General features: G+C 27.9%; 3 protein-coding genes and 1 long non-coding RNA gene across 5 annotated transcripts; 3 read left to right on the top strand and 1 right to left on the bottom strand.

Moving 5' to 3' along the window:
* The first annotated feature begins 343 nt into the window (after window positions 1–343).
* Window positions 344–2,164, top strand: LOC100647138 (39S ribosomal protein L15, mitochondrial). The gene is made up of 5 exons (XM_003394750.4): window positions 344–626; window positions 883–1,037; window positions 1,264–1,429; window positions 1,511–1,670; window positions 1,740–2,164. The coding sequence occupies exons 1-5, from the start codon at window positions 507–509 to the stop codon at window positions 2,039–2,041; spliced, it is 903 nt and encodes a 300-aa protein (XP_003394798.1). The 5' UTR covers window positions 344–506; the 3' UTR covers window positions 2,042–2,164.
* A 155-nt stretch (window positions 2,165–2,319) lies between these two features.
* On the top strand, window positions 2,320–6,606 carry LOC100647016 (graves disease carrier protein homolog). 2 transcript variants are annotated; one of them, XM_003394749.4, is made up of 7 exons: window positions 2,320–2,636; window positions 2,898–2,990; window positions 3,067–3,200; window positions 3,616–3,801; window positions 4,251–4,407; window positions 5,003–5,144; window positions 5,240–6,606. In XM_003394749.4, exons 1-7 carry the CDS (start codon window positions 2,573–2,575, stop codon window positions 5,412–5,414), a joined length of 951 nt encoding a protein of 316 aa, XP_003394797.1. In that variant the 5' UTR covers window positions 2,320–2,572; the 3' UTR covers window positions 5,415–6,606. The 2 variants fall into 2 exon arrangements, with proteins under 2 accessions (XP_003394797.1, XP_012163128.1); XM_012307738.3 differs by having other exon boundaries at window positions 2,881–2,990.
* A 1,321-nt stretch (window positions 6,607–7,927) lies between these two features.
* Window positions 7,928–14,111, bottom strand: LOC100646859 (serine/threonine-protein phosphatase 2A catalytic subunit alpha isoform). Its single transcript, XM_003394748.4, has 6 exons — window positions 13,837–14,111; window positions 11,384–11,593; window positions 11,003–11,266; window positions 10,752–10,924; window positions 10,526–10,633; window positions 7,928–10,418 (listed from the first exon to the last, which is right to left on the bottom strand). The coding sequence occupies exons 1-6, from the start codon at window positions 13,936–13,938 to the stop codon at window positions 10,346–10,348; spliced, it is 930 nt and encodes a 309-aa protein (XP_003394796.1). The 5' UTR covers window positions 13,939–14,111; the 3' UTR covers window positions 7,928–10,345.
* On the top strand, window positions 12,542–14,031 carry LOC110119236. Its single transcript, XR_002307655.2, has 2 exons — window positions 12,542–12,678; window positions 13,378–14,031. It is a non-coding gene; the product is annotated as an uncharacterized LOC110119236 (long non-coding RNA).
* Window positions 14,112–14,128: the final 17 nt, after the last annotated feature.

Raw genomic sequence — 14,128 nt, 5'->3', positions numbered from 1 at the left:
ATATATTTTGTAGATATGCAACTCATGTGCTTAAAATGTAAACCTAAAGCTATATTCTAGGTATGCCACTTAAGGTCTAAAGGAGCGTTTAGACGATAAATATTATTGTCAATTTTAAGGTTTTCAACATTATCATACGTAAGAGATTCTTTAGACGATTAACGTTATTGTTAATATTTAAGGTTTTCAATATTGTATTGAAAATATATATTGATCGTCTGAATGCTCCTTTATTGGTCTATTCAAAAATACGATGCTGACATTCGCTCGAGTTTCTCGCTCAACCAATAGATGCAGCTGCAGTAATCAAATTTTGTTAATGTTTTACTGCCTCGTCCTGTTAAGCAGACTATGAACGTTTATATGATCGTGCGACCATGATACGTATTGATTTTTATATTGAGGTTATGTTCTTTGATATGCGAGAAAATTAGGAATAAAGAAATGATCATACATTTAATAAATATTATTGTTGTATAAAGATATATGAAAGTAGAAACAACGTAATGAAACTTTCCGAAATAATGGCCAGTAAACAAGGAAGAGATTTAGCACTGTCGATGTTGCGAACATTACCTAGACTAGCTTTAAATAACATTCGAAATAATCCTGGTGCAAATAAACCTGTTAGTATTATTCTAAAACTATATTGTGTATTTATATTTTAATATGCTTGAAATTAAGCTTCATATGAATGTTTGAATAAAAATTATATTATTTTTATCAATATTTTCAAATTTTTAGCTTTCATTTTTATGTCTTATATTTTAGTTTAAATAATATTGTTTGGATCAGTATATGTATACGTAACATGATAATTTTTTATAAATATATAAAAATTTAATTTGAGAATTATTTTTAAAAAATGTGTATTTCTAACAGTCAAAACGTGGTCGAGGTCAACATGGTGGAAATAAGCACGGAGCAGGTAATAAGGGATCAGGTCAAAGACAGAATTTTTTGCGAATTGGATATGAAACTGGAAATAACCCATTTTATCTTAGATTTAGTCGTGAACCATATTATAAAGGGCACCAGTGAGTTGTTTAATTTCTATATAAATTTTATATATAAAATTATATATAAAATGTAATAATATTGATGTATATATTAGAAAACTATATTTTAACTATGACATATACTTGAATTTTTTATTTAAAATTTTGAAACTTTTATATTAGTTTAAAAATAAGTTGAAAATTGGTATTGTGTATCAAGTATTGTGTATCATATAATATCATTTTGCTTTGTATATATTTATAGTTTAAGAAGAGAATATCCTCCTTTATCTCTGCAACAATTGCAACTATATATTGATACAAACAGAGTAGATTCATCTAAACCTATTGATCTTGTATCTATAATCAACACAGGACTATATGATCTTAAAGTAGAATGGAAACATGCAGGTGTTCATCTTACAGATGAGGTATTTAAATTAATATTTTTATATAGGAACATTAAATATTATGTTTTCCCAAGACAGAAATTGCTTAAAATCATGTCTTAGGGAGCCGATAACTTCAAAGCAAAAGTCAATATAGAAGTCCAATGGGCGAGTGAACCAGTAATTGCAGCAATTGAAAGAAATGGTGGTACTATTACTACTGCATATTACGATACTCATTGTTTACATGCAATAAAGGATATTGATAGATTTTTTACTACTGGTAAATTTTTAAAGCATATTAGAATTAAAAGCTTGATAATATTATATTTAAAACATGCTTAATATTTAGGAGAACCAATACCACGCAGGCTATTACCTCCGACAGATTGTTTAGAATATTATATGAGCGCAGAAACAAGAGGATATTTAGCAAATCCTGAGGAAATTTCTCGTGAACGTTTGGTTTTATCTCAGAAATATGGTTACGAGCTACCAAAAATTGAAGATGATCCCAATTACAAAATGCTTGTGCAGCGTAAAGATCCTAGACAATTATTTTATGGTCTTGAGCCTGGTTGGGTTGTGAGTCTTAAAGATAAAGCAATTCTGAAACCTAAAGCCGATTATCTTAAGGAATTCTATTCAAGTTGAATTATTTCTTTCTAGAACATATTTAATAAATAAATAAATAAATAAATAACATGTAAAAAAGAAACTGTGCAAAACTGAACAGGTTGATGCCTTTATTGTAGAATAAAAGAATTAAATTTTAAACCGTGGTAGATAAATTAATTACACATACACACTTTTCAGCAGGCTTGAATAAATTATAATAAATTAAAATAATCTTAAATAAGAAGATTTTTTTAATTAAAACAAATACAAAGTTATTTTGATAGATTTTGTTTTGTATTTTTCATACATAATTTGCTTTCTTAATTTATTTTTTTTATAATATTTCATAATTATAGATAATAAATATTACTAGAAAACATAACCTAAATATACAGCACTTTTAATATGAATAAGAAAAAGTAAGTAAAAACTAGTGATCCCGTTATCAAGCAATGGAGTATTATCTGTGCAGTGAAGTGGAATGGAATCAGTAACTTTCTATGGCTGTGCTTCGATCCACTTCTCCCAATATAATATTTAGGTACATCTTGCATTAACAATTCAGAAATGGCATTCCGCGTTGAGTCCGAGAAAGATTATGGATTTTTACTAAAAAGTTTAATTGCCGGCGGTGAGTTAAACATTTCTTCTAATAAAATGTCACTGAATAATAATAACGCATTTTCATTTAATTATTATTCGTTTAGAGCGAAATATTATGTGAATTATTTATTATCAATCATAGTAGAACAGTTTCATATTTATGATAACATTTGTGCCGTTATTATTATTAAGGAAAAGTAGTAATCAATTTCAAAGAATTTGCGATATTTTTACATAAATTGCTTGATAATAAATAAAGATTGTTTTATTAGTAATGAGCATTTCACAGGGGTAGCTGGAATGTGTTCAAAAACAACAGTAGCTCCACTAGATAGGATAAAAATATTATTGCAAGCACATAATAAACATTATAAACATTTAGGTAAAGAATGCAACTTTGTAAAGAAAAAATATATAAAAACAATACAATCGAAGCATTAACTTCTTTTACTACATAGGTGTCCTTTCCGGATTGAAAGAAATAATTCAACGTGAACGATTTATTGCTCTTTACAAAGGAAATTGTGCTCAAATGATTAGAATATTTCCATATGCAGCAACACAATTTACTACATTTGAATTATATAAAAAGGTAATTATTAGTAAATGCAACCTTCTGTATTGAAACAATTAAAAAAATAATGTCAATTTTTTCTGGGTAAAGTGGTTCCACAGAGCGAAGTAACCGTTATTAATATAAAGACATGCTCATAATTTAAAGGTGAGCTTTTACAATTTAGATTCATTTTTGGATTTATGTATGCAAGTGAATATATTGCATATATACACACATAAATACACATATAAATACACATATAAATACACATATGTAAAATATTTAATAATTTACCTATCTTCTAAAAATGTTTAATAATTTATCTATACAAATATAAGATACATACATACAGCTTCAATGAAAGGAAATAAATACAACATTCTTGTTGAAAAAATTAAATGTATATAATTGAAATTATAAGTAAATTAAGCTAGTTTTTTATTTTTACCAGTATTTAGGTGACTTATTTGGAACGCATACTCATACAGATAAGTTTCTGGCTGGATCTGCTGCTGGTGTTACTGCAGTTACATTAACATATCCACTTGATGTCATTAGAGCCAGACTTGCTTTTCAAGTTGCCGGAGAACATATTTATGTAGGGATTGTACATGCGGGTATCACAATTTTCAAAAAAGTGAGTTCATATTTCATTAAATGTTATTAAAAGACTTGAAGTTTTGAGATTTAAAGATAATATTACTGTCATAATATATATTAACACATTTGCATAAAAAGATGTGACTAATCTACATTTGAAATTACTTATTCTGATCTCATGTAATTAAGCTTTTGTTGAAATGCACAAAAACATATAAGAAACAGCTGCATTATAAATATATATGTAATTTATATGAATAGGTAGTAACAGCAAGAAAGTTGGCATATCAATTAAAACATAGAGTGCAAAGTTTAGAGCTTTTTGAATTGTGAATTGGTTCATATATTATTACCACATATTCATTTGTAAAAAATATTTTTTAAATAATAACTCCAAAAACAAAAGAAAGTAAATTTACATAAAATACTATTTTTTTAATAATCGATCTTTGATTAATATTAATATTATATCATTGAATCTTTCAGGAAGGTGGTATTCGTGCATTGTACAGAGGGTTTTGGCCAACTATTATTGGCATGATTCCTTATGCAGGATTTTCATTTTATTCATTTGAAAAACTTAAATATTTATGCATGAAACATGCACCAAATTATTTTTGTGAAAAATATGACAGAAATACTGGTATGACTAATTTAAAATTTGTATAGATTTATTGAAATAGAAATTTTACTTTCAATAATAATATATAAATTAATATTTTTCGGTAAGAGTTATATAAAAATAGAAGAGATATTTGGTCTTTAGTCAAATTTAACAATTTTCTAATAACACTTTTGAAAAATATTTTAATTAATATAAGTATACAAATACTTAATAGCCTGGGGACCGGCCGCTCTGACAAGCATATAGCCTGAATTCTCGGGTGTCTTTGGAGCGACTGAAAAGGATTCAAAGCGACCAATATTATATCTAATATATTGATAACGGTTTCGTATTATTCAAACATGTGATGTAAAAACACTTTCATTTAAACACGTTTATAGCATCCATTGCTTTTTTTATTTAACAGCAGTTAAAGTTTTTATAGGATACCGCATGAAGTATGAAAGACGCGAATTCGCGTTTCCGGTCCCCCAGTGTTAAGAATTCTTTATACATTTTTCGACAAATAAGATCTATCATACAAAGTTGTAATTAAATTTTATAAAATGCATAATTCCAACTTGTGTAATTGTCTTTAATACTTGGTAAAAATTATATGTTAATGTAACTATAGGTGGTTTAGTTTTAACGATACCAGCAAGATTATTGTGTGGAGGTATTGCCGGTGCTGTTGCTCAAAGTTTTTCTTATCCATTAGATGTTACTAGAAGACGGATGCAACTAGGTATGATGGATCATAATACTCACAAATGCAAGTAAGAATCTATCACCGTTATAATGTGAATATAAAAGAGGATATTTAATTCTTTAATGATTTATTACACAATATTTAATTATAATTCACTTTTAGTTCTAGCATGTCACAGACTATAAAAACGATATATGAAGAAAATGGTATTGCAAAAGGTCTGTATCGTGGAATGAGTATTAATTATCTACGAGCTATTCCTATGGTATCAGTTAGTTTTACAACATACGAGATCATGAAACAAATATTACATTTAGACACTGGAATAAAATTCTAATTTATTTAATCAGAACACGTATTTGTAATGTCTCAGTTCTTATATTTCTATTAGTGGTAAAACGCAATTGATATTAATATTTTTCTACAATTACTGGGACAAAAATATTGTTTGATTTTTACTTTGCAACATAGAGGTGATTCTTTCAATCTAATTTATTATCTATATGCGATAAATTTATGTAAGTATGATATGCCACGAATATGTGAAATATATGGAAAATATTTGCGAAGTATACATAGAATAAATATTTAGGGTGGACCAACTAACGTGACCACCTGAAATATTTCACTTGTTTTTAGTGATATAAAAAATGTTCCAGGTACAAGTTAGATGGTTTCGAAGGGGACATAATTAGATATGATTAGCTTTACGTAAGTGACCGCGTAGAAGACATACGAAGGTCACTTTCTTTTTCTAACGAAATCATATACTTTTCTATTATATTAGCCGACTTAGCTAAACATTTTATACAAAAAATTATTAATCTATAAAGTATTAATAAAGTATTAACCTATTTATACCGACAAAAATATTAGTTTAGCAGATATTCTAACTTCAAGCTTGATTCAAATTAGCGATCGCAATGAGATCAGATCATGCCAGGTCTTATCTTTCGTACGTTAAATTTGACAAATTAAAGTTATAATATTTCTTAAACCAATGGTTTTTCAGTGCACATAAATCGGTTAATACTTTCTTGTAGAGAATGCCCATATGAACCAGCTAATGCTATAAAAAATATATCATTCCATTTAAAAAAATATCAGTGACCTTCATATGTTCCTTGTGTTCGCCTACGGAAAAGCCAATGTCAGATTATGTCTTCTCGAAACTATTCAAGTTGTACTTGAAACATCTGTCAGCATTATCAAAAACAGGCGATTTCCAGATGATCACGTCAGGTGATTCACCCTGTAGAAACACGCACACGCATATATATACGCAGTGGTTGATTACAATTACATTGAGTACAATTGATATTAATCTTTGATATCACAGTGATAACTACTGCTGATACAAAACTGATACTAATTCCCCTAATGGCGTGGTGATAATATCAAAGTGTCATCGTTTTCTGATACTATGATGATGAGCAGTTGGTTATAACAAGGATACATTATATGTGAAAAACTATTTTTTTATCTATATGTAATTATTATTTTCATATTCGTTTCGCAAATGACTGTTTTGATTATATGAAAAAAAGATTGCATTATATTTCATATAATTAGTAATATCTTATATATACAAAGTTAATAAAAATTTTAATAACACTTTTTGTACAATGTTACCATATTTAAAAATTGTAGACCAAAGATCGTTATATAATAGTATATTTTTATTATCATAGTAAATTAGGATTCAATTTAGAATTTACCATAAACTCGCTGTACATAATAAATGGTTATTAACGTAAAGGATACATGTAATGATAATTAAAGAACAAAATGATAATTGTAATTTAGAATTTATAAATATATTATCTTTTTTGAAACTACAGCCTTCAATTTACACCCCTTAATTAATTCCTTCTTAATTATGACCGAGGACAAAATAAATTATTTTAAAAATTATAAGAATTGTAATTTAAATTAATTAGTGATGTACAAAGAAAGGATAAGATGTTTCCAAATCTTGATGCTTGATTCAAGAAATTATAAGAAGATAAGAAAGTTCGTGTAAAATTTTAAATATTTCTTTGTTTGCTAAATTAATTACACATGAATAATAACTGATAACAATGACTGTCATTGTTGACTAATTTGTCAATTAATAATTCTACAGTGATGTGTTATTATACAATTTTATCCAATCAATTTTTATGTCATAACTTTTTAACATGCTTCGTCAAAAATTATCTTAAAACAAGAAAAAATGTTTTTTGTCATACTGTTCAAATTAAGTAGATATGTATAAAGCGTGATTAAATTATCTGGAAATCACTACAAATATTGTTTCCCTTCGATTAAATATCTTGATAAAACTTCCTTCAAAACAGGACATGCGGTGTATTAAGAAAACAATTTTGAATATAGATTTATGTATGAATCCTTTTTATTTATTTAATTTCTTGAATACACTGTATGAATTATACGCTAATTAATTTCAGAACAATTTATATGCATAGCAATTTGTCATACTTTAAACTTAATGTCACATTATCAGTAATACATTTGAATATCTTTAGTTAGTAAACTATGCACTTTAATAAATAATTTTGCTTATTGCTGGTTTAACTTGAAATATTTATTTTTCAATTGAGTGTCTTGTAATAAATGTTTTTTTGTACATGTACTTAAAATATCACTAGGATTATGTAATTTATAAATATGACTTTAATCATAAAAATTTACCTATTTCTATAGAAATTTACTTTTAAAGTTGTTATATGTTAAAATACATGCGAATAATTATTTATGTATTAGTCTTCTTATGACCAGTAATTAGTTTTGCTCATATCATGTCTTGCATTACAGTAGTTCAATGTGTAAAAATGATATAAGACTCTCTAAATATGATAACATTTCTTTATTTATCTAGCTTCTGTTTATAATGAGACGACATAATATCAGTTCAAGGCATACTGTTTACTTTGCTTCAGCAAGCCAGTTTAAAATTTGTAACTTAATGTGTTCAAGATACACAAAATCTAAAACCAGGGACGCATGCCGAAAGATAAAAACCAAGTGCACACACATAACTTGCAATTGCTTGAAGTATTTTTTATGATTGATATAAAATGTTCCAAAAAATATTGTAAAAGATATTACTTCAAATTGATATATACAATGTAGTCTGTATGTGATATATAATAATTATATACAGCTATAAACTGATTGTTTTGCCCTGAATTTATATACATAACAGATAAGTTTGAAGCGTTTTGTTTTAATTTGAATTTCTGCGTGTGCATCGGTGATCAATCAGCTTTTGATAAAAGCATACTCATTTTTAGCTTAGTTTAATCTATGATCACTTTGTAAAAATCTGCATGTAAGTACATAAAATATTGACATTCAATACCAAAATTAAGGTGAAACAGAAATAACCGGATTTATGACTTTTACACTTAAAAATAAGTGTTTTTATCACATTATCTAAAGTAAAATTTGACAAATAAAGAAATAATAATGTTTTAAAGTATTGAATCTTTAAGAATTAATAACATATAAGAGTTTATTTGATATTGAAATTTGTCTTATATGAAATACTTTAAAAAGAAAATAAATAGAGCAAATACAAAATTAACTATACAAGCTCTAAGATCTATTACTGATTTTACTAAAAGATATACTTTTAATTAACTCAATCTGCTTCATCTGTTGATATAATACCATAATTTTTTTTCTATATATAGGAAATTTTACCTTTATTTCTTTTATAACCCAGAAAATATATGTAATATATAATATATAAAACAAAAATGAAAAAATGCTTAGCCCTGCATCAATGCAGATAAAGTTACTGTATCCACAATGTTATGGTTTCTGTGCTATTTTCTTTTACATTTACAGTCTTAGTAAATTGCTATAGTGTGCACCTATACATTTTTCGTTTTTTTTTTTTTCTCTTTATTGTTACTACTGTATCGTTTCATTATGCATATGTTCAAATTACATGTTTAATTCTATGAATTATGTATTCCGTGAATACATTCAATGCTCATGTATACAATGCTTGTGTATTGACGAGTATGAATGATTTGACAACACATTAAATTCATTAAACTTGCATTACACATGTTTATTTACCAGAAGCATTATTTTATATCTATTAATTAGTAAAAAAGTTGTCGGTAGGTTCATAAGCAATTAACTTTCAATTTAATGATTGTGAATGCATGAATTCATTCAGTATAAAGTGTGTGTTTCACTTAGGAAGTCTTGACAGGATTGATGCAAAAGTTTTTTTAATCCTTAAATTATAAAACATGAGATAACCGACGATATTTGTATTTAATATTAATATTTAAAAATTATATTTAGGCAAGCAGGTTTGAAAAATAAAAACAGCAATGAGCGTAACTAAAATAAAATAAATGCTATGGAATAAACATGACTGATGGACTTGCACTAAATTATTTTGTAAGATAATTATAAAAATAAAGACTTGTACAAATTATATTTTGATTTACTTAATAAAACAATGTCAATACTATAAGCAAAATTATTGACTGCGACAATTGTGATTAATTAATACGTATAATGCTATGTTACAATCATTAACAAAATTCACTAGAGAATTTATTTAATTGTTTATATGGCACGATTTGTATATGCCAAATTTACTGTTGCATCAACCCTTTGTATATTTCCTTCAAGTGGAACATTTCATGCTCCATTCACACTAGCAATTATGTGACACTCTCTTAAATATAGACTATTATTATTTTGGTACACTTTTTGAAACCTTAAACAACATTATTTCTATTCAGTACACGCAACAAATAATTTTGCTCGTATAAACAGTTTTTCAATAAATTAATATTTCTTCAAGGTTTCAAACAATACCATGCACAGTTTTTTATTCGCACTACTTATTATGTTCATTTCTTCTGTTTTGTTTCTTGATAATAAAAATACAAGCAATACAATGAAAGTTGTAGAACTCAATGTGATACGTGAATTTTAATTGGTACGTGTGTACATTATTGTTTGTTGTTTTTTTTTCTATTTGTATACATTTAATGTTGTGTCTACATGAATGGTGTGGGACACACGCAAAATACTCGGTTGTGTGCCATCTCTCAACAAGACACCACAAAGAGTCATGATATAATACTTGAGACTATAATGTAATGTGTAAGGATAGCTGTAGCCTCACACTTTATTGATGTTTTATCATAAATTATGTTCAGTGGCATTGCTATGAAGCCTGAATCATTTCTGTACCCCTACCTTAATAGATAACTCAGGGGTTTCGATTGTTTACAAGAAATAATCTGGTGTCCGCCTAGTAACATGCGGCTCACCGCGCCTTGGAGCCGGATCAAATTGAAGGCTGTAAAGATAAAATACAAAACATTGTACGAAAATGAATAAAAAATAATTCATATCAACATTTTTGCTCATCAATTATTTCATTTAACATAAAATCATTATACTTACAATGAATATTTTAAAGCATCATCTAATTCCATAATTGCAGCTTGATTTCCACAACGATAGCAGTAATTGGGAGCTGAGAATATTGTTACAACATTACGATCATGACACCTGTAATGAGAAATATATATACGTATGGGATACAAAATTTTATGATAATAATACCATAATATTAATACACAAATATAGTACAAATTAAATCATAAGTAAACATTTCCAATAAATATACCAATTATAACCCTCCATAACTAATTGATGTGCTCGTGATACTAATGTCAGGCCATTAGAATGATTAAAAGTTTCTGAAATATCTTGTCCGAAAGTATACCCTGCTCCTCGAGGAGAAATACCCCATCCTCCTCTGTCATCTGGATCTGACCACAAAAGATCACACATGGGTCCCTAAAGTAATATGAATAATATTTTACATATCTTCCATTCTTCCTTTACAAATTTAAAAAGTCAACTATAAATACTGACTTCGTGTGGTACTTCTTGAAGACGGTCTAGAGCACGTATATGATCTAAAGTATCGATCGAAGGTGATAAACCACCATGTAAACAAAATATTTGACCATCTACCAGAGCAGTTAATGGTAAATAATCAAATAGATCCGTGAAGAACTTCCATACATTAGCATTGCCATATTTACGTAAACATTCGTCATAAAACCCATATACCTGTGTGATTTGCCTTGATTCATGATTACCTCTTAAAATAGTTATTCTTTCTCTATATCTGACCTATGAAAACAAGATTTTATATATATTATAAAGGAAAAATAGTGTATATAAAGGAAAACAGGCAGTTCTACATCTGTATATTCAATTTACATATATATCTGTTTAAAAGAGTTTTACCTTGAGCGCAACAAGTAAGGTAACAGTTTCAACAGAATAATAACCACGGTCTACATAGTCACCCATAAAAAGGTAATTTGTATCTGGAGACTTGCCTCCTATTCTGAACAATTCCATTAAATCATGGAATTGTCCATGTACATCTCCACATACCGTTACAGGACATTTTACTTCTTGTACATTAGATTCTTTAGCTAAAATTTCTTTTGCCTACAAACATATATTAATTCCCTGATATTATTTATTATTATCTAAAAATGTTAAAGCAATATAAAGATAAATAAATACATAATTGGTTAATTTAGAGAATAAAAGAAATGATTTATTATTATCTATCTAACCACATTTACAATATAATAACAATAATATTAACTCATTAATGGTCAAAGTTGCGTTAATGCAACATTTCATTCAACCTTTCTTTTTAATTTACATTACTAAATTTTATTGAATCCATGTTGCAATTATGAAAAGGAACTTCAAGAATCTGCTCAATATCTGTTTCATTACTATTTCTTGTTTCATATAGATCCTATAATTTTATGAAATTAAAAAAAGTTGGAATATTTTATGATATATTATTTTATTAAAATTATTGTTTTTGTATTTCCAATTCATACAATGGGATTCTGTGATATATCTATTATTTCAATAGGTTTTTTTTAAATTTATAAGCAATAACTTACTTAATTTGGATTTTGTAATAATATTGCATTTACAAAACATTTACACATTATTTCACTGCATTGTTCTCAATGAGTTAATACAACAAATTTATAACTAGACTGGAAATATTTATGCAAGTTCATAATTTTATGAATGTAATTGACATATTGACACCAAGGCACTTAAAAATAAGTCATAGATGTATCATTCGGGTTCCTTTGCTAGAACTCAGATGATGCACATGTGAGTCATTTGCTTCGAATGCATTAAACAAATGGAATCCAAAAATATAAAAATCTGTTTTACATTTCAAATATGAATTCTCTATTTTGAATACTTTTATATAGTTACACACACGCACGCGCGCGCGCGCACAGAGAGAGAGAGAGAGAGACAGAGAGACAGAGAGACAGAGAGACAGACAGGCAGACAAGCAGGCAAGCAGGCAGGCAGGCAGGCAGGCATGCAGGCAGGCATGCAGGCAGGCAGGCAGGCAGGCAGGCAGGCAGGCAGGCAGGCAGGCAGGCAGGCAGGCAGGCAGGCAGACGGACAGATGGATCGACATACAGACAAGAGTTTATTTATAACAAATGAAACAAAGACATTTTTCAAAATATTGCAAATTTCCAGTAAGAAATTAATTTTTACATTCCTGTTAAATTCCATTAACTTATACAGCAAAATTAATAATACAAGAATAGTAATACAATGAATTAATAAACTACAAATATTTAATGCTAATAGTCAACAAAGTGAAACCTAAATTGGGATTTATTTTTCCTACTAATTATACTTTACTATTGACTACTTCAGATATATTTTATATTTTTACGTATTACATGCATTCTTGATACTGTTGCATTTTAAGATTTCCCATAAATGCATAAAATTCCACAGTTAATATAATTAATATAAATAATAACGTTAATATAATTTACATAAAAGATAGTAAAAATATATTTAGGAACAATAGTGATAATATAATAGATTAGATAATACAACTGATTAAGAAATGACAGTATAAATATACAACTTATACTTTTTATTTTCTTCCGCATAGAAAAGCATTTAAAGCAAATTACTTATTTATTATAATATATGAAGCAAATTTACAATCTATAAATATTCTATAATTTGCAAATACACAGATAAATATGACATTTTGTTGTCTATAACAATAAGTATTGTTGTATTTCAAATAGTTATTATTAAAAATTTCCAAGCATAATGATTAAACATCGTTTAAGCATTATGTATGAACAAGTATTACATATACAAACATCTCGAAGACGAATACAATCAAATAAGATAATTTCGACATATCACAGGTGTTTCAAGCATTGAAGCATGAAAATTAAAGTACTCTTTACATGCTGCAAGAGATCTCATTCGGGAAGTAAAAATAGAATCGTGGGCTGATTCGGCAAGCTTGCTTGGTTTGAACAAGTTGCAGTGTAAATCCAAATAGCAACGAACACGGTGGTTTTTGGAGCGTCTGATCGTAATTTTAAATAATATCTATCAAGAGTGAATTTGTCGAAGTTGCGAAATACATTATCGATAATATTATTTCTATATATAAAACATATTCAAATGTATTGCAATGAAATTTGTAATGACACGTCAAATTATGCTCTCGGTGGTGATCAGTAGAATACGAATAAACGAGCGTAAAACAGCGTAACAAAATTAATTGTAAGCCAAACGAGAGATATCTCAATAAATAAGGGCTGAAAGAATCGACGTGGTGATAATTTTTTATGGATGAGGGAAAAGTGTATGTGTACCTTCTCGCACAGAGATTTTACTTGGCTTTCTGTTAGTTGTTGGCAGTTATTTAATTGTTCTATCCACTGATCGAGTTCCTTCAACGACGCCTTTTCCTCCATCGTACAAATCTACGTATGAAGTCTACGGATAGCCCGCACTCTTAGCACATGTAATAAAAGTAAAGCGAGTCCGTCCCGTAAACTAAATCATTCGGTTTTACTGGAAAAGCTTCGTAACACAAATATCCCGATCCAGCACACACTCACAAAATGGCCGATTGCGAGTACGGACGGTGACGTCACATTAAAT

The sequence above is a fragment of the Bombus terrestris genome, chromosome 4, assembly GCF_910591885.1.
Source record: "Bombus terrestris chromosome 4, iyBomTerr1.2, whole genome shotgun sequence".
Taxonomy (NCBI): domain Eukaryota; kingdom Metazoa; phylum Arthropoda; class Insecta; order Hymenoptera; family Apidae; genus Bombus; species Bombus terrestris.
This window is presented reverse-complemented; position numbering and strand designations above follow the sequence as displayed.